At 58.6% G+C, this 18,671-nt stretch overlaps 6 protein-coding genes across 6 annotated transcripts; 3 read left to right on the top strand and 3 right to left on the bottom strand.

Annotated features, from left to right (window-relative positions):
* Window positions 1-750: 750 nt before the first annotated feature.
* SPBR_07583 (glucose-6-phosphate 1-epimerase) lies at window positions 751-1,767 on the top strand (the record flags this gene model as incomplete). The annotated part of the gene is made up of 1 exon (XM_040765837.1): window positions 751-1,767. One exon carries the CDS (start codon window positions 751-753, stop codon window positions 1,765-1,767), a length of 1,017 nt encoding a protein of 338 aa, XP_040617302.1.
* A 248-nt stretch (window positions 1,768-2,015) lies between these two features.
* On the bottom strand, window positions 2,016-3,452 carry SPBR_07226 (3-deoxy-7-phosphoheptulonate synthase; the record flags this gene model as incomplete). The annotated part of the gene is made up of 1 exon (XM_040765480.1): window positions 2,016-3,452. The coding sequence occupies one exon, from the start codon at window positions 3,450-3,452 to the stop codon at window positions 2,016-2,018; it is 1,437 nt and encodes a 478-aa protein (XP_040617301.1).
* Window positions 3,453-4,315: 863 nt separating this feature from the next.
* Window positions 4,316-4,760, top strand: SPBR_07969 (uncharacterized protein; the record flags this gene model as incomplete). Its single annotated transcript, XM_040766221.1, has 2 exons — window positions 4,316-4,597; window positions 4,659-4,760. 2 exons carry the CDS (start codon window positions 4,316-4,318, stop codon window positions 4,758-4,760), a joined length of 384 nt encoding a protein of 127 aa, XP_040617300.1.
* A 1,186-nt stretch (window positions 4,761-5,946) lies between these two features.
* Window positions 5,947-10,356, bottom strand: SPBR_06371 (uncharacterized protein; the record flags this gene model as incomplete). The annotated part of the gene is made up of 2 exons (XM_040764628.1): window positions 5,947-6,679; window positions 6,752-10,356. 2 exons carry the CDS (start codon window positions 10,354-10,356, stop codon window positions 5,947-5,949), a joined length of 4,338 nt encoding a protein of 1,445 aa, XP_040617299.1.
* A 3,200-nt stretch (window positions 10,357-13,556) lies between these two features.
* Window positions 13,557-15,626, top strand: SPBR_06837 (lysophospholipase; the record flags this gene model as incomplete). The annotated part of the gene is made up of 1 exon (XM_040765093.1): window positions 13,557-15,626. One exon carries the CDS (start codon window positions 13,557-13,559, stop codon window positions 15,624-15,626), a length of 2,070 nt encoding a protein of 689 aa, XP_040617298.1.
* Window positions 15,627-16,524: 898 nt separating this feature from the next.
* Window positions 16,525-18,611, bottom strand: SPBR_06823 (uncharacterized protein; the record flags this gene model as incomplete). The annotated part of the gene is made up of 3 exons (XM_040765079.1): window positions 16,525-17,120; window positions 17,326-18,094; window positions 18,249-18,611. The coding sequence occupies 3 exons, from the start codon at window positions 18,609-18,611 to the stop codon at window positions 16,525-16,527; spliced, it is 1,728 nt and encodes a 575-aa protein (XP_040617297.1).
* Between the last annotated feature and the right edge of the window lie 60 nt (window positions 18,612-18,671).

Below are 18,671 nucleotides of genomic sequence, written 5' to 3'. Positions count from 1 at the left end.
GCAGGTGCAACGGCTACAGGAGTTGGTGGCACCACCTGCTTCCGTATACCGGCGAAACAGAGGAAGGAGCTCATCTCGTTCATGTAGGTAGCCTTACGATAGTCCGCATGGAAGGCGCAGTTGGGACGCCATGAAGAAGCACGGAAGCACGACAGAACGGGAAGTTGCAGCCTGCGAGTCGCAGAGTTTCATATAGTTGCTCCTGCCTGCCCATTGGCCTGACGGCTGGCACGTTGTCGGTGTGTTCTTGCCAAAAGCATCACAACGTGTACGAATTACATTTGGTGAGGAAGGAGCCCTGCCCCGCTCCCGCCCCCAACTCACCTGTGGTCCATTAACGCCCCTCACTAAAAAGCTCAAAACAGCCCCATCCCATCTCCTTCCATACACGGGGGGTTTTCCTCACCCGCTCCTTCTCGTCAGCGCATTGAGCCCCTTCTGTTTCTGGACAGCCTCAGCCTCAGACTCAGGGCAGCCCCGCACCGTCTCGAAACCGATCAACCTTCCAAACTGTTGCTGAGCTTTGACGACGCATTTCTCGTTTTCCACCTCGTTGTTTCTCTCAAGTTCTTCCCATCTTCTCCGAGTGCAATTCTCTGTATCCAATTGCTGCATCGCATCTACCCCTCCGTCTCTGACATATCCGCCTGCTGTTACATTGCGACTCTGCTCCATCGTCTCCAAGAGCCTCGCCTTTCCCAGTTCCTCGTCTTCTTTCCACGTCCCCTTCTCCCTTTGCCAACTGCCACAATGGACCGCCGCAACAAACCCAGCGCCCTCGCCGCCACGCCGGCCCCCCCGCCCCAGGCCCGCGTCGACCTCGTGGGCGACCGTGTCACTGCCGTGCTGCCGTCGGGCGAGTCCGTCGAGATCTTGCTGACCGGGGCCACTGTGCTCTCATGGAAGGGCGCGGTCCACGGCGGCGAGCCGGCCGAGCGCCTGTTTCTCAGCGAGGGCGCCGTGCTCGACGGCTCCAAGGCGGTGCGCGGCGGCATCCCCATTGTGTTCCCCGTGTTCGGCCAGTCGCCGGCGGACGTGCCCACGAGCAAGCTGCCGCAGCACGGCCTGGCGCGGACGTCGCGGTGGGAGTTTCTGGGCAAGTCCACGTCCGAGTCGGACGGCAAAGCGGGTGCGGGTGCGGGTGCGGGTGCCTCGTCAAGTACGAAAGCCGCCGCCGGCTCGTCCAACGGCGTGCAGCTCGACTTTGGCCTGTCGGCGGCGTCGGCCGACCCGGCGCTCCGGGCGCTGTGGCCGTACGACTTTGCGCTGCTGTACCGGGTGACGCTGGCGCCGGGCAGCCTGGCGACGGCGATTGTGGTGACCAACGAGGGCAGCGCGGCCTTTGACTTCCAGGTGCTGCTGCACACGTACCTGCGCGTCGACGACATTGCGCAGGTGGGCGTGGACGGCCTGGCGGGCGCGTCGTACTTGGACAAGGTGGAGGGCTTCAAGGAGAAGACGCAGGCGGCCACGGGCCCTGTCGACATTACGGGCGAGACGGACCGCGTGTACGTGCCGGCGCAGGGCGCGTCGCAGCCGCTGACGGTGCTGCAGGGCGGCAGGCCGCTGTACGGCGTGCAGCGGGACAACCTGGCCGACGTGGTGGTGTGGAACCCGTGGACGGAAAAGGTCAAGAGCATCGGCGACTTTGCGCCCAAAGACGGCTACAAGAACATGCTGTGCGTGGAGCCAGGCTCGGTGTCGAGCTGGCAGACGCTGGAGCCCAACGACGCCTTTGAGGGCGCGCAGGTCATTACGCTGTTGTGACGGGTCCCGGGCAAGGCTGGGGCCAGTGCGAAACAAGGCATCTCCAGTCTGCTATAGATGCTGGGGATGGATGTACTCTCTTGCGATATGATAAAGTTGTGTGTCTTTTTTGCTTTTGTCTATGAATTGAATGAAATAAAGAACCAAGACAAGGATGAAGACGGAATGCAATCGTACATTGTCAACTCCAGAGCCCTACACTTTTACAACGCCATGCAATCCTGTCTCGCGCCCATGCTCGACGTTCCCTACTTGGACGCGGACGCGCCTTGCCGCACCGTCCTGTGGTGGTCCGCAATCAAAAAGGCCATCTCCAGCGCCTGCTTCTCGTTGAGCCGCGGGTCGCAGAAGCTCGTGTAGTTGGTCGACAGGTCGTCCTCGTCCAGTCCCTCGGAGCCGCCCAGACACTCGGTCACGGCGTCGCCCGTCAGCTCCAGGTGCACGCCGCCCAGGTAGCTGCCCTCGTCGGTGTGGACCTGCAGCGTCTCGCGGAGCTCGGCCAGGATGTCGGCAAAGTGGCGCGTCTTGATGCCCGCCGTGGCCGTCGTCTGCGTGTTGCCGTGCATGGGGTCGCACTGCCAGACAACGCAGCGGCGGTACTCGCTGCCCTCGACAATGCGGATGTGTGCGGGCAGCAGCTCGCGCACGCGGGCGGCGCCGTAGCGCGTAATGAGGGTGACTTTGCCCGGCTCGCGCTGCGGGTTGAGCGCCCGCAGAATGGTCAGCAGGTCCTCGGGCGGCGTCGTGGGGCCGACCTTGACACCGACCGGGTTGGCGAGGCCGCGGAAGAACTCGACGTGCGCGTGGTCGACCTGGCGGGTGCGGTCGCCGATCCAGAGGAAGTGTGCCGACGTGTCAAAGTAGGCTGCGGGTGGTGCGCTCGTCGTCGTCGTTGTCGTTGTCGTCGGGTGGCCGCGGGTCGCGGGCAGCAGACGTGTCATGGGCTCCTCGTACTCGAGCACCAGCGCCTCGTGGCTCGTGTACAGGTCGACCGTGTCGAGCTTGTCGTTCTTGTCGGCGCCAATCGTGTGCATGAAGCGCAGCATGTCCGTCAGGAACGTCACCGCCTCCGAGTACTTGGCCTTGAGCGCCGGATCCCGCACATGGCCCAGACCCCAGTCCAGAGGATGGTGCAGATCGGCGATGCCGGCGGCAATGGCCGAACGCACATAGTTGAGCGTCGCGGCCGAGTGGTGGTAGGCGCGTACGAGGCGCTGGGGGTCCAGCTCGCGCTGGTCTAGCTCGTAGCCGTTGAGAATGTCGCCGCGGAACGAGGGCACGGTGCGGCCGTCCGGCAGCGTCTCGTTGGGGTTGGAGCGGGGCTTCGCGTACTGGCCGGCCATGCGGCCGATGCGCACGACGGGCTTGTCGGCGCCCCAGATCAGGACAAGACTCATCTGCAGAAGCAGCTTGATCTTGGACTCGATGGCGTTGGGCTCGCAGTAGTCAAAGAGCTCGGCACAGTCGCCGCCTTGCAGCAGGAACGCATCGCCGCGGGCCACGGCGGCCAGGTGCTGCTTCAGACGCAGGATCTCGCCCGGGTGCACGATGGGCGGAAGACGCTGCAGCTCACGGGTTGCGCGGGCGACGGCCTCGGGGTCATCGTAGGCCGGGCTCTGCTTGATGGGCTTTGAGCGCCACGAGCTGGGTGTCCAGCCGCCTGGTGCGCCGTTTGGTGCAGACATTGTGGATGTGGGTGAGAGAGTGAGAGATAACGGGGGACGCAAGAAAGGTCAAGGCAAAGAAAGACGTGGGAGAGAGATAAAAAATGGGAAAAGAAAAGAACACAAAAAAAGAGTGAAGATTCACCAACGAGACGGACAAAGAAGACGGAAGATACTGGTTGCTGCAACCGGCTCTCTTCAACAATGGTCGTCGTAAGCTCGCCCTCTTATGCGGACGAGACAACCAGGTCCGTGGAACGCTGAAAGCCAACCTCGATTGTCAATTGTTGTTGTGAGATGTAGGAGAAAAGGGGCATTTTGTGTTTTGTGACTTGTGAGGCAAAAACCCAATTGCTGGTCGCACCTTCCTTTTGCGATGTGAGTCAAACCGAAAATGTGTTATAGAACGGCAGGCTATCGGCACAGCATTGTGGGGCACAAGCTACAGCAGACTCTCTGAGGGAGGAAAGTTATGTGCTACTCAAAGCAAAACGGTCAACTTGAGGATTAATTCGGTTACTGACATATCAGTCGAAGCCTTTGCATGACTGCCTTTCGTACACGATGGACCATCGTCTTATGAACTCGGCCACGTACAGAGTGTCGCATGCAGTCTCCAAGCTCTCAGGCTGCAAATAAACTGTGCAAATAGCAACTCGCCGATTCTGGCTAGAACCGGCCAGCCTATTTCAAGGTGAAAGCAGCCAATCAGGAGCTCCCGCTCGCCACCAACGACCCCACAATTTTTACCAGAGAGCACCGCGTCGAAATCATCACCAAACTCTCGACGCCAAACTCACCTCCACCGACGACTTTGTCCTCACCCACCTCCGACCTCTCCGTCCGACACTCCCTTTCCCACCCCACTTACAGACACACACACAATGGCTGAAGACCGCCAACCGTCCAACGTCCACGAGGGCGCCACGACCGCCGCAGCCAACGACGTCGACCTCGAAGACGACGTGGCCGCCAAGGCCAAGTCGGCCGAGGACCGCAAGGCGGCCGTGGCGCTGGCGTCGCTGGACGCGGTGGGCGGCGGCAACGATGCGGGCAAGCATGTCGACCAGGAGGCGATGAGCAAGGCGATGAAGAACCTGAAGCTGGGCGCGAGCGGCACGGCGGCCAAGAAGGTCAAGGTCGACGCAGCGGATGTGACGTTGCTGGTGAGGACTCCATTCCCCTTTTGTTCTGTGTGTTCTGAGCACCGCCTACTAACACGGACAGGTCGACCAGCTGGAGATGACCAAGGCCAAGGCGACGGATCTGCTGAAGCAGCACGAGGGCGATGCGGTCAAGGCGCTGCGCGCGTACGTGTCGGTGGCATAAAGACGACGGAGTCGATGCGATGCGATACGATACGATGCGGTAGAATATTTGGGTATATTGGGGACAGGCTTGGATACAACGGCCACGATAGAAATGTAAAACAGGAAGACGATACAAAAAACATGTGAAAATATACAAAGGATATACCGTCTCCGTGTCCCTTGCTCAAAGCCACACATCCATCGCTGGCCCATAATGTGCCACGCCTCGACACACCTGGGCTGTCACGGATCCACAGATCCACATCGTCGCCCATCATCGCGGGAGTGCGCGGGAATGCAAACCCAGGTGGTCCGTACCCGTCTCTGTAGTGTGAGCCGTGCTGCCAGGGCCACTGGGACCACCGGGACGACTGCCGGAATGGCGCTAGTCTGGGCTCTGATGGGTACACGACATCGACGGAACTGACAAGGCCGACAAACGCAATGGCCAGCACGGTCTGCAGCCACGGTCTGCCGTACCAAACATGGCCGAGAAAGCCGAGATCGAGCGGTTGACAATATCGACACACCAGGCAACGAACGATTGGGGTGCCAGGGAACAATGGGATAGACGGCGGGTGTCTACCGTCGACCGGCTGTCACGGCCGCGGATAGAAGGGGCCGGGGAAGGCAATGGCGAGTGCCAATCGGAGGCCGTATTGAATTTGCTGAACGATGGAAGCAGTGTCAACAAAATGCGCAGGCGAGATACGTTTGAGGCTTCAGCGGTCCAATGCAATCGGCCCAGAGCTGCCAGATGAGGAAATCCGAGACATTGGAAATGGTACCGCGTTGGGTCGGTGCAGAACGACTTTGCTCCACCCGCAAGGAATCGCTGACCGGCATTGACAACATAAGTCGACCAACGACAGATGTCAAATCCACAAGCACGTTCGCTTGCAACCAAAACACGACAGGACAGAGACAATCAAAATTCGAGTTAATAGAAGTAATGGCCAATGGTCAATCTGTGCACGTATACTGCATGCAGAGATGTTAACAAGACAAGAAAAGAAAACGAAGACAACACATTCAACCCAATGTACCCAAGAAGCAAAACCAGAAGAAACAAGGACCAAAATGTTTCTCGTAGTCAAAAAGAACGCCCTTTCCGAGATTTCCGAGACGCCTGAACGGAAACCGATGCAATGTGTGCATAATCAGACAGATCGACACCCACAAACACAAACACAAAACACACGCCCCTAATTCCACGCCTTGGACAGGGGGCTCGCAATCTTGGGCGCAAACTGCAGGCTCTTGCGGCGCGCAGCCATCAGACGCATCAGCACGCCCTCGTCCTTTTCGCGCGACAGGATGCCCGCGCCCAGCTCGTGGTACGACACCGACCGCTGCTTAGGCGGGCACGTGCGCGTGACCAGCGGGCCCTGGTCGAATTGCATCGACGCCAGGGTACTGTCGTCGTCGTCGTCGTCGACGCCGCCGCCTCCTCCATAGTAGTGGCTGCCGGCGTCGCTACTGTACGGCGACGACAGGGCGATGTTGGCCGCATAGCGTGCAATGGCCTCCGGTGCGGGTGTCTTGGGCACCGGCGTCAGCAGGGCCGTCATGCCCCAGTCGGGCTCGCCATAGCCGTCGACATCGCCGCTGCCGTTCTCTTGGTCATCGTCCTGGCCACCGTCGCGGGCGCCACTACCGCGGCGCTTGTTCTCACTGTCCTCGTCGTCGGGCGTGCGCATCCACAGCGTGCTGTCGCGACGGTTCATGGGCGTGCTCGGCGGCGGGGCCGTGCGGCACTCACGAACCGCGGCCGAAGGACCACCGGTCTGCTTGGGCGGCGTCGACACAAGGATTCCGTTGATGTTAGCAAGGGCCTCGGGCTCCATGCTCCGGCGACGACGGCCGGAGCCACGAGGCGACAGAGCCGTGTCGACGCAGTACGGCGCCTCATCCTGCCATTGGTTACCACGTTCGCAACTGGAGGCGGACGACGTCAGCAAGCAGTCATGTCATATATCCACTCGTCATTTGCACAGAAAGTCGACTTACTCAAGAACCCAGCTGACACCAACGCATTGGACAAGACCCTTGCTCTCGCGCACCTTGTCCAGCGTACGCTTGCTGCCATCCTTGAAGACAACGTGCGTGATACCAACACGCGACGACCCGTCCTTGCTGCCGCCGGCCGGGCTCGCCGGGCTCCACGACCACGTCTTGACACACTGCGCACCCATCTGGGTCAGCAGCTCGACAAAGATGGCACTGGCATCCGCGCCCTCCGTTGTGTGCACGTCCACAAAGACAACCGCGCCGCGCAGCAGGGCAGGGTCCAGGTCCCGGCGGGGCGTGCGTGCCGGCGTGCCCGCCGTCGACCAGCTGGGGTCAGCATCCTCGTTCACGTCTCCACTCGACTTGGTCGGCGTGGCTGGTGCCGATGCGATCACAGCGGCGACTTCAGGTTGCTTCACAACCTCGGGGCTCTCATCCTCGCTGCTATCGAACAGAGCATCTTCCAGGGTCAAGGCCGGCCCGCCAAAGGACTCGCGACGGCTTCTACGCCGGCTCTCACGATGGCTCTCGCGGCGCCCATCCCGCTTCGACGGGGAGTACGAGATGACGGTCGCACTCCGCGTAAGACCACGGCCGTTTTCGCTGCGCTTGCTGGGGCTGGCGTGGGTAGAGCCGCCAGTCGCGTTGTCCGCATTCTTCGCGTTGCTCGCAACACTGATGCTGGAGCGACGGCGTGACGAAGTGGGGAGGCGCGAGGCACTCATGCTGCGACGGCGAAACAAGGGTTGGCTCGGGGTCGAGTCGTCGGCCGGCTTCAAAGGCACCTTGGACACCGTGTGGAAGGTGCGCGTCAAAACACGCTGCGGTGTAACGGGCGGCACAGCAACAGGCGAGTCACCGCTTTCCGCGAGCAGGGCCGGGTCGATGGGGATCGCGTTCTCGTCGCCGTACTCCTGGCTGGCCTCAGACATGGCATCGTCGGAGCTCTGGGGCACGTGCAGGATGTCCGCAAGCTCAGCAGGCTCCATCAGCGACATTTCGTTGGCCTCTTGTGCCAAGTCCAAGTCTTCCTCTGTCACAACAAGGTCTTCATCGAACTCGGGTGTCTCAATCTCCTCCTGCAGCACAACGTTCTCCATAAGACCAGCGCACTCTTTGTCGTCCAAAGGCACAGGAATCCCGCTCTGGCGAGGCGATGCGCGAAGAGCCCGGCCAACCGTGGCGTCGTCAAAGTATGACGGCATGACAGAGGTGTTCTTGGAATCGGCCGACACCTTGGGGGCTCCCTCGACAGGCTCCGTGGGGACCTCGGGCACCTCGGGGTCTTGCTTCTCAGCACCTGGTGTCGGTGTGGGTGTGGCCGCCGCCTTGGCAGGACTGCGCACCTTCCAGCCGTTGAGCTGGTCGGCCAGGGGCGTAAAGCCAAACTTGCCCATCTTAGGACGCTTGGCCGTGCTTTGGCCTCCCATGCTGGTACGCGCCGACCGGCTCGAGGGTGTCCTGGCGGGGCAAGGAGTTGCCGGCATATCGTCGTTTGAGGGCAGCGGCATGCGCATGGTAACGTCGTTATCGGAATCCAAGTCGTCGTCGTTGCCGTCTTCGAGGTCCTTGGCGCGCAGGCCAAAGACACCGGACGGCGCCTTGGGCTCGGGCTCGGGCGGGGACATGGCCACAAGCGCTGTGGCCGCGCCCAGAACCGACTCGTCGACATCCATGGGCTCACCTGGCGGCGACACTTCGTCGTCGGCGTCGGACTGAACCTCCTCCCAATCAACCTCAATGGTGGGATCGGCGGCACGAGCAAGAGCGGCGGAGACACGATCAGGGACGCTGCGGCGCGAAGGCGATTCAGGATCACGCAGAGCAGAGGCAGCATCGGCGGCCATGTCTTGCAGCATCTGAGTCAGGGACTCGGTCTGGTCATTGTTCTCGACATTGCCGTCTGCTTCGTGACCATTGTCTTCCGTCTCCGCATCGGAGACGTCGGCCTCGTCAGCTTCATTGAACTCGTCCTCTGCCACCTCCTCTTCCGTCTCGTCACCCTCGGCCTCCTCGACCTGGCCATTCAGCGACGATGGATTCATGTCGGGACGCTGCAGTAAAATGGCCGCCTTGACCGGCGAAGCCGGGCGCTTGGCCGGCGTCTGCAGCAAAGACAGCTTCATCGGCGAGCGAAGGGTATCGTCCTGGCCGCCAGCCGCGTGGTTCTTGGGGTGCACTGGGAACCGTTTGGCGGGAGAGAACAGGACAGAAGAATGGCTCTTTCCCCCGCCGTTGCCGTCACTTTTGTTGTTGTTGCTGCTGCTTCCGCTGTTGTGCCTGGAGGTCTTTCTGGTCGAGGCCAAAACGCCGTCCATCGTCACAAGGCCATCCAGCCGGCGCGCCGGGGAGTTCATGAGGCCCTCCTTGACAGGAGAGGGGGGGGGACGGCGGGCTGGGCTCGTGAGAAGGCCTGTCTGGAGGTCAGGGGGCGCCAGGGCTGTCATCGACACCAAGTTGGCGGTGATGTCGCGTGTAGAGGATTCGAGGTCGAGGCCGGCGTTGGCTAGTGCCTTGGTGCGCTCAGCGGGCGTGATACCGGCAGCGACAGACGGCTTGGTGGGGCTCCGCTCAAAAGGCTTGAGGTGGGACTCGTCACTAGCACCCAGCTCATCCTCGGAATCGACGTCAAAGTCGCGTGCCAGGCGGACTTGCGTGACCTTCTTAGGGCTGAGCGGTGCCGACGGTTTGGCGGATGCAGCCCTGCCCGAGGCCGTTCTTGAGCGAGGGCCGGCAGTCGATGTCGATGTCGCTGCAGCCTTGGATGTGTTGGCAGCTCGCCGGGCTGGCTTGGCCTTGAGGCCCGTCGATGTCGTCGTCGTCGTCGTCGATTCGGTGGCCGTGTCAGATGCGGGTGCCTTACCACCTCCTCGGGCCGGAACAATGTTCTCCTTCTCGGGCTCTTCAAAAGTGACCTTCTTCTTGATGGCCGCCGACTTGGCCGCGACGGTGGCCGATGCACTGCGGACGGAGATGCGCGTCGTGGCCGACGGCAAGGTGTTCGCGGCGGCTGAGCTGGCTGTTGCCGATGTAGCACGGGCACGCGTCGCCCGCTTCTTTGCCGGTTCTTCGGGTGCATCCTCGGCCAGTGTCACCGTCTTCTTAGCTCTTGTTGCACGTGGAGCCGGCGCTTCTGTAGTGGATGCGGCTGTGACTGTGCTTGTGTTTGTGCTCGTAGAAGCCCGCGAAGACGGCCGGGCCGCCTCTGGCACTGGTGTCTTTTTGGTTGGAGGCCGGCCGCGAGGACGAGGTGCAACGACTGCGGACGCGGACACGGGCTCCGCCTCAACTGGCGTCTTCTTGGGGCGGCCACGGGCGGCACGCACAGCTTTCTGCATGGTTGGCAGCTGGGGGCGGTCGAGGCCGAGCTCGTCCAGTTCGTTGTCGGTCTCGACGTCGTCGGTGCGGAGTTTCCGCTTGGCAGCGGCCGATGCAGTGGTGGCGGTGGCGGTGGACGTTCTCGCTCGAGACGAGGCCGTGGCAGACTTGGCTCGCGAGGATGCAGTCGTGGATGTAGGCGCGGAAGACGACATGCTGTCGGCTGTTGTTGCTTTCGCGGCGGCACGCGCACGCGTCATTCTCTTGGGCGGGGACTGGGGCTCCATGGTGGTTGTTCTGAAAGGGGAAGGATGAAAAGCAAGCAAAGAAAGACGGAATGTAAGAACAGAAAACGAAATGGGAAAAAAAGGAAAAGACGTCGTCGTGTTTTGCCGATATTCAGGAAAGCGCGGCCATCGATGTTGTTGATGGCGAAAATGGGTGCGTCCCGTCGGGTCGATGGCGGTTGCTGTTGTTGTCGGCGGTGTCGTGTTGTCGTGGTCGTTGTCGCGCTTGTTGTCGATGGTCGGTTGTTGATTGAAGCAAGAAAGTTGAAATCACAAAGTGTCGATGCAGATGCCGTTGTTTACCAGGTCTCTGCAAAAGGAAGGAACTGTCTTACTCCTTGGGTCCGGTAGAGAAAGCAGGAGCGGCAAGTGGAGACAGTCGGACACGGACCTGCCTAGGGTAAACAGGAGCGGTTGCCAGGCAACGCCAAAGAGCTTGCAGCCCGAATGGGATAGCAGTCGTATAGTGCCAAAATTGTTTGTACTGTATTTTGCACTGTCCTCACGGTAGTCTCATAGATCACCAATCTAGGCATGCCATTTTTTATTTTATTTTATTTTTTTGCTGCGGCATCTGGTTGTTTGCTTTACATAATTTGCAATTGGTTTTCTCTCTTGGATTGATACGTCCAAGCCTCGCATTGTTGCGAAGTGGACGTGTCATCCATACAATCATCGACGTTTTGTTACTGCAGAATATACGCAGCGAGCACAGTGCGGAGTATTACCTGCGTCGTATAGCTGGCAGGACTCGACGGTGGAAGTGGATAGGAACGTGAGGAATGGCCGGCTATGAATTATGCATATGTTCTGTCTTAAGTCGTATTACTCCGTCCCTGCCACCGATGTCCATGTCTGCAGGGATGTGGCATTTGTCGACACAGCAAAGGCCGTAAATAAGGGTTTAAGTTGTTTCCGACGGGCAGCATCCGAATGTTGTCTCTTCGTCTCAGGCACGTCAAGGCAGATTTACGGCGTAGACATTTTACTGCTCAGCTCAGAAAGCGATACTCGAGGGAGCTGTAAAACAAAGTAGCATATGGAACTCCGTCTTTCGTCTGCCTTTCTACTAGCGGTGGTCAGCATAAATCGGGCAAGCAATGTAGGATTCTCGTAAGGACATCGTAGTGTCTAGGGAGTGTACTGCAGAAACGGGTCTTGAAGACAAGTTGCGAGTACTGGACTGGACCATCTGAGCCGGGAGGTTGCAGCGCTATGATGGTGTTCCTGTTGCGATCGGTGCTATCCGGTCGAGTTGTGTTTACTTGAATACGCCATCACACTTTTATCTATCCTTGTATTTTAGTTTTATGTTTATCATTATTATTATCCGCCTTCTTCAGCCAGTCCTGGCTTGGATATCTTTACGTGTATTGTACAAACATATTCTCACCAATTTTTTGTTGAAGTTATACTATTTATTTTCAAATGGATTTTTTTTTTAAAAAAAATGTAATGAATGAAGAAAGAGAAGGAAACAAAAAGAAAAGAACACAAAAACCCCTTGTTGATCATCCTCGAGCTTATTTCCGTACTTAAATTACCACCACTCCTACAAGCGACAATCTGCCTTGACTTGTCTCTCAATATCATACGGCATATTACCATACGAAATACTCCACCTCACACGACAACTTGCCTTTGCGGATTGTGGCTTTGAATGGCCAAGCCAAGCACAATAATACGTCGTAAAATTGTGTGTCTGTGTGTGATTCGCCCAGCAGAGGACCCCAATGTCCAGACCGACCCAGCTCACCCACTGTCATCCCCTGTACCCCACCTGCCCCTTCCCTCCTAGCGCCCGGGCATTCCGCCCGTTGAGCCTGGCCCTTCCGTGCAGTTACGCGCCAAGATCGCCCTAAGGCAAGGGCCCAACGCCCACTGGCATGCATTAGACTTGTCGAGAGCGGCTGCAACGTTGATTGTGGTCGTCGCGAGATTGCGTCACGGTGTGTTGCAGCATCCCGAGGGCCGACTTTGGCTGTCAGACGCAGGGGCTGCACGAAAGGTGTGCACACGGCGTACGACGTACTGTGTAGACGCATTGCAAGATGGGACGTATTTGGCGAGACAACAAGTACGAGACAGCTCATCTCGGCATCCTCCGTCCTCTCATGTGTCGTAAATGGACGTCTCGGACTGCAAAGATCAAAGACTCAGGGACAGGCCCATGTCTCACACGCTTTCTGTTTGTCTTGGTCTTTGAATGGAGGAAAAGTCATGCCACTGCTGCGCCATGCTGCCCTACAAGGAAGCAAGAACCGCGCTCCCTTTCAAAAGGACGTCGCCGCGGCGCCAATCAAATGAGACGAAAGCCGAAACCAAGCAACCGATGCGATGGTATCTGACAGAGGCCGCCGTCAAGCTGGTGGAGAAAGGAGCGAGACTACTGTCGGGCACGCGTGACACCGTCCTAGTGTCCCTCCACTCGTGCTTCCTGCTCTTTGTTTTGCGAGACCGAGCTGGTCTTACGGCTTAATTTGGATCCTTCTTGTTGGCACGGTCTGGCCGCCTCTCGTTGTCTTGCTTGTTTTACAACAGAGCACGCAGTATCTAGAATGTATGCTAAGCAGCTGCTCATAAGGAGTTTAGTCTGTGCAATAGACCATCTCTGCCAACCTCAGCCTAGTGTTAGTTTGTTTGGTTGGTTTCGTTTTGGCAGCAGGCGAGGAATGCCGGCTGTCTAACTAGTATACACGCTCGTTGGTCTTGGTGCAGAGAAAAAAGGGTGGAAATACAGACTTCATCCATCTCACAATATATGATCCCCAGCTGCATCTCCTCCTTTGAAGTTGTCGGTGGTTGGGCCGTTGTTTTTGTTTGCATTTCATGCTTTTTTTTCTTCTTCTCTTTCTTCTCTTCCTCTCGGCCGTCAGCGTCCATCTTGTGTTGATCTGATACCCGGACGTGTCTGTTTCACCATTTCCCTTCTTTCTTCTATTTGCAGCGTCAAAGCTTCTTTGCCAGCTCTCCCACCGCGCCTTCCCGCCCGTTCCTTCCCTCTTTGATACTGTTTCCATCCTCGCCCGTGCCTTCCGCGGCGGCCATACAACTCGCCAACGCCGCGCCAAAGGCTCCGTGGGCGAGACACGACACTTTGACCTGCCTCAGTTTCGGCCTGACTCGATGTCATGATCGACCAGCGACTGGGCTTGCCTGCACCTCGTTCGTACTCATCAGTTTCGTCTGACTCGTCCGCCATGGCTCTGTCCAACCTTGTTGTCTTCGGCCTGCTCGCCTCCCTTGCACCAGCCCTTGTCGCTGCCTCGGCCGTCCCCCTTTCTCCCGTCGACATCAATAACAACAACAACGACTATGGCCTCAACCTCGAGCGCCGCGCCCTCCCAAACAGCCCCTCCGGCAACTACTCGCCCCTCGCCGTCGACTGCCCGGCCGCCCGGCCCTCCGCCCGTGCCGCCAACGCCCTGTCCCCCAGCGAGACCGACTGGCTCGCGCTGCGCCGCAACAACACCCTGCAGCCGCTCATTGATTTCCTGGTGGCCGCCAACATCTCGGGCTTCGACGCCAAGGCGTACATTTCCGGCGCCTCCGACGCCAACCGGCCCAAGATTGGCCTGGCCATGTCCGGCGGCGGCTACCGCGCGCTGATGAACGGCGCCGGCTTCTTGGCCGCCGCCGACAGCCGCACCGCCGACCAGCCGGCCAACGGCAGCATCGCGGGTCTGCTGCAGGCGTCCACGTACCTGGCGGGTCTGTCGGGCGGCGGCTGGCTGGTGGGCTCCATGTTTGCCAACAACTTCTCGACCATCGTGCAGATGCGCGACGGCTACCCCGGCTCGGATCTTTGGCGGTTTGACAACTCCATTTTCGTCGGCCCCAGCAAGGACGCCCAGGACAGCGGCAGCAACACCTCGCGCTCCGCCAAGCGTGACGACACCGCCGACGTGTCTGTGGAGCGCCGCGGCATCCTCTCGACCGCCGAGTACTGGACCGACGTGGCCCATCAGGTCGCCGCCAAGGCCGACGCCGGCTACGAGACGTCGCTGACCGACTACTGGGGCCGCGCCCTCTCGTACCAGCTCATCAACGCCCCCGACGGCGGCCTCGACTACACCTTCTCGTCCATTGCCCTGACCGACAACTTTGCCAGCGCCGACACCCCGTTCCCTATCCTCGTGGCCGACAGCCGCGCCCCCGGCACCACCATCATTGCCCTGAACTCGACCGTCTATGAGTTCAACGCCTTCGAGATGGGCTCCTGGGACCCGACGACCTTCGGCTTCGTGCCCACCGAGTTCCTGGGCTCCAACTTCTCCAGCGGCGAGGTCCCCACGGCCAGCGACAGCCACTGCGTGCGCGGCTTCGACCAGCTCGGCTTCGTCATGGGCACCTCGTCGACGCTCTTCAACCAGTTCCTGCTGGCCAACCTGAGCGCCCAGGCCAACGTCCCCACGTTTGTGCTCAACATCATCGAGGACCTGCTCACGGACCTGGGCCAGGCCAACAACGACATTGCCCAATACGTGCCCAACCCCTTTTACAAGTACCACCCGGCGACCAACGACTTTGCCAACGCGACCCAGCTGACGCTCGTCGACGGCGGCGAGGACCTGCAGAACCTCCCGCTGCACCCGCTGATCCAGCCCGTGCGCGCCGTCGACGTCATTGTCGCCGTCGACTCGTCCGCCGACACCAACTTCAACTGGCCCAACGGCACCGCCCTGCGCGCCTCCTACGACCGCTCCTTGGGCGCCATCGCCAACGGCACCCTGTTCCCGCCCGTCCCCGACGACCACACCTTTGTCAATCTCCAGCTCAACCAGCGCCCCACCTTTTTCGGCTGCAACGCCAGCAACTTCTCCCTGTCGGACGGCCAGACCCTGCCCCCGCTCGTCGTGTACCTGCCCAACGCCCCCTTGAGCGAGTTCAGCAACGTCTCGACCTTTGACCCCAGCTACCCCTTGGCCCAGCGCAACGCCATCATCCAAAACGGCTTCAACGCCGCCACCCGCGGCAACGGCACCCTCGACGCCCGCTGGCCCACCTGCCTGGCCTGCGCCGTCCTGAGCCGCAGCTTCACGCGCACCCAGACCGCGGTCCCCGCCGTCTGCAGCAGCTGCTTCGCCCAGTACTGCTGGAACGGCACGCTCAGCACCGCCGACAACGGCGCGTACGCGCCGGCCCTGCTGCTCGAAGGCGCCGCGTCGTCCAACGCCACAAACGCCGCCGGCCGTCTGGGCGCCGCCGGCCATGGCTGGGCCAAGGCGCTGGCCGTGGGTGTGTCGGTCGTGGTCGTGCTGGCACTGTGAGCAAGGGGCAGATAATGGAAAAGGACAGATTGAGAAAAGCTAATGATTTATGCGGGTGTCTTTTTTTTTTTTTTGGTTTTGTTTATTTCCAAGATTGGAACGATCTTTGTAACATTAAGCAAGACGGCCTTGGCCGAACCGTTTGCGGCGTACGTTTCAAAAATGCTAGAAATTGAATAACGTGTAAACGTGGACACGGTGATATTAAGTAAAAGTAAAAGTAAAAGTAAAAATAAAAATAAAAATAAAAAATATAAGTGCAGGGTTATGCTCCGCCAAATGAACTGGAAAGTAAAAAGTAAACCTCAAAGGGTGGTATCATATTGAGCACAAGATTCTCGCAATGCCATTCGTTGGACCGCATTTGTCCAAATCCCATTCGTCAAGGCACATAGTGCTCTTTGCATGACAAAAAGACAAATACGCGGGAAGCAAGAAGAAGTATTAGAGAAAATATAAAGGGGCCATGGTAATATGCCATGTCCGTGGCATGGACTGGAATCGCACATACTGTGAAGACTGAACTGCAAAAAAGGGCGAGATGCAAGCGTTCGAGTACGAATGTGAGTAGAGGTGAGGCTCGCACATAAGCAGACCAAGAGCGCAGAGTTCGAATAAAACAACACCCACCATGTTGCGTTGCAGTCTCAGCCAAGACTTTTGGTGATCCCATCATATCCTGCTATCCATCTCTCGTAGAATTGCACAACTTGTAATCTTGAGAGAATGTGAAAATAAAACAACGAGACAGTATTACTCATCAAACATAAAATGGGGAGATATTAAGTCGCCAATGCATATGAAAATGAACACAGGAAATGCAGCGCAGAAAAAAAAGGGCTATGCGTATGCACACGCTAAAAAGGTAGGAAACTTTGACCTGGCCTCTGGTTCGTTGTTATCGGAACGCGTTGCGGTACGGACTTTCGCACTTGACTTCCCGCACGCCTTCAGGCAACAGCCGCATCCACTCGATCCAACCGGGCTTGTCGACCGCGCCATCGACGAGTCGGAGCGTGAGGTTCAACTGTGTCCCCGGTGTTGTTGCTTCAGGGCTCGTTGGTAGCGGCTTTCGCGAAGGCGCCAAGAGAATTGACGGAAGCCGAGCATCCGACGTGATTAGGATGTGGAGCGGTGCAGGGAAGCTCGTGAGACGCTCCTTGTCGGGGTTTCGGTCCTCAATGATCCGTGGGTAGTTTGACATGAGCCGTACGTGGAGTTCTGCAGCTGAGAAAGCAGACAGGGGGCCGCGAAACTTTTGATTGAGGCGTGTGCTGAGTTCGTCGATGAGTGCACGTGTAAAGGCGACACGTCCGAGCGCCCGTTTTGGATCTTCGCCAGCAGAAGCGGCAACCAGTTCAAAGACGCCTTCTCGCCGTGCCATTTTAGAGCAGGGATAGAAGGCTGCGTCCATAATCATCAACGTGTCCGACGTTGCGTCCTCGAGAACTTGTTGGATACCGCTCCAGCGGATGGTCGTCGTCTGAGTCGAAACTTTTTCCATGGAACTATAAACATCAAAATAATGTTAGGAAACAGCCATCTTTGAGCGTCGAGCAACTTCGGACTATAAATGTGGGATATAATAATAAAAATGAATAAAAATGATGTTGCGTAGGGCTCGGCAAGTATAAAAATGAAGAGAAAAAAAAAACTAGACCAAAAAAACAAAACACTTGCCTCGAAAGAACCATCTCACGCTCTACATCCAGGTACGTGTGACCGACATAGTAGACAATCTTGAGCGTATCGCGCGAGTCGCGGTTGTTTATAAATTGTGACGCAGTGTGCAAAAGCCAGCGGTACGGGCTCTGTGCCCCCACGGGAATCGCTTTGATGTCCACCGAATAATTGTATTTCTTTTCGAACAGTTCCGCCAAGTCGTCAATGGCGTCCCGGACCTCATAATCGGTGTCGTTCGACCACACCAGGATCATGACTTGAACAGCATCGTAGCGTGTGCGGCTGGGGTTCGTGCTGTTGATAATGCGTGCTGCGGCGTTTTGGAGATCACCCGAGAGGCTCTCGATACCCGGCAGAGCGGCCGAAGCGAGCTTCTCGAGACTGCGACCTGACGGACCCGAAGGCAGTGGGGTTCGTAGGCGTGCCTCGGTTCCGACAGACAGCCGGCGCGAAATGGGCGGCGGTAATGGGATGGGATGCGGCTTTGCTTGTGCCTGGAGAAGGGTGCGAGAATGCGGTGGCTGGTGCTGTACGTTTCGCTGCTGTGGCAATTGTGACTGTGGTGGCGACTGGTGCTGCTGTTCGGCCATTCGGTGCGGTGTCGTTGGGGTTGGCGTGGTGTCGATCTCCATGTCTTGCGCGTCAGACTGCCCAAAGGACACTCGGCCACCTCGTGCCGGACTGATGGGTCGGCCAGCCAGGGGACTGTATTCTTGCGTCGGGCTGTGCGATTTGTACTTTCGTACCGCGTCTTCCCAGGTCATGTTGTGATGATTCGGGTGGCACTGTTTTCGGAAAATCAATATAACGTAAGCATCTATAGCCTGCATCCTCTTCTTTTCGGGAACTGCCACTTTCGTATCGCCGCCTCCCAGGAGAGAAAGCTGGCAAATAGCCAAATATAAAATAATCAAATTCAAAACCACGAGAAATACGTACAGCAACTCGTCGGCGCCGGCAGTCGATGCAGGCACCAAGCTTGCGGATCAAGGCCGCCTTTTCTCTTTGTGACGCAGAAAGGGGGCCAGTGCGTCGGCGACTGGGCCGCCGAATGCCTCCAAGGTCGGAGCCGTCCTTGACAGAGAAGATGGCCTGTGCGGCAAATGTAGGCGAGACCTCGTCCCCTGCGATGTATGGCTGCGCGTCACCGGTGGACTCGGCCACCGTGGCCGCACCAGCGCTTCCACTCGTCACCGTTGTGACAGTCGGAGAGGTAGATGTCGTCGCGTCCAGCCGCATGTGTGGCGAGGAGGGTGTTGAAGGCGTGCGGCCCTGGTCGGTGGCTGCGGATCCGGCGGACATTGGTCTATGCTGGGTTTGGCGTGAGTCGTCTCGCAAAGGGGGTGCTTCGAGAAGGCTAGG

This window comes from Sporothrix brasiliensis, assembly GCF_000820605.1.
Source record: "Sporothrix brasiliensis 5110 chromosome Unknown Cont20, whole genome shotgun sequence".
Lineage (NCBI taxonomy): Eukaryota > Fungi > Ascomycota > Sordariomycetes > Ophiostomatales > Ophiostomataceae > Sporothrix > Sporothrix brasiliensis.
Note: the sequence above shows the minus strand (reverse complement) of the source record. Positions and strands in the feature narration are given on the sequence as shown.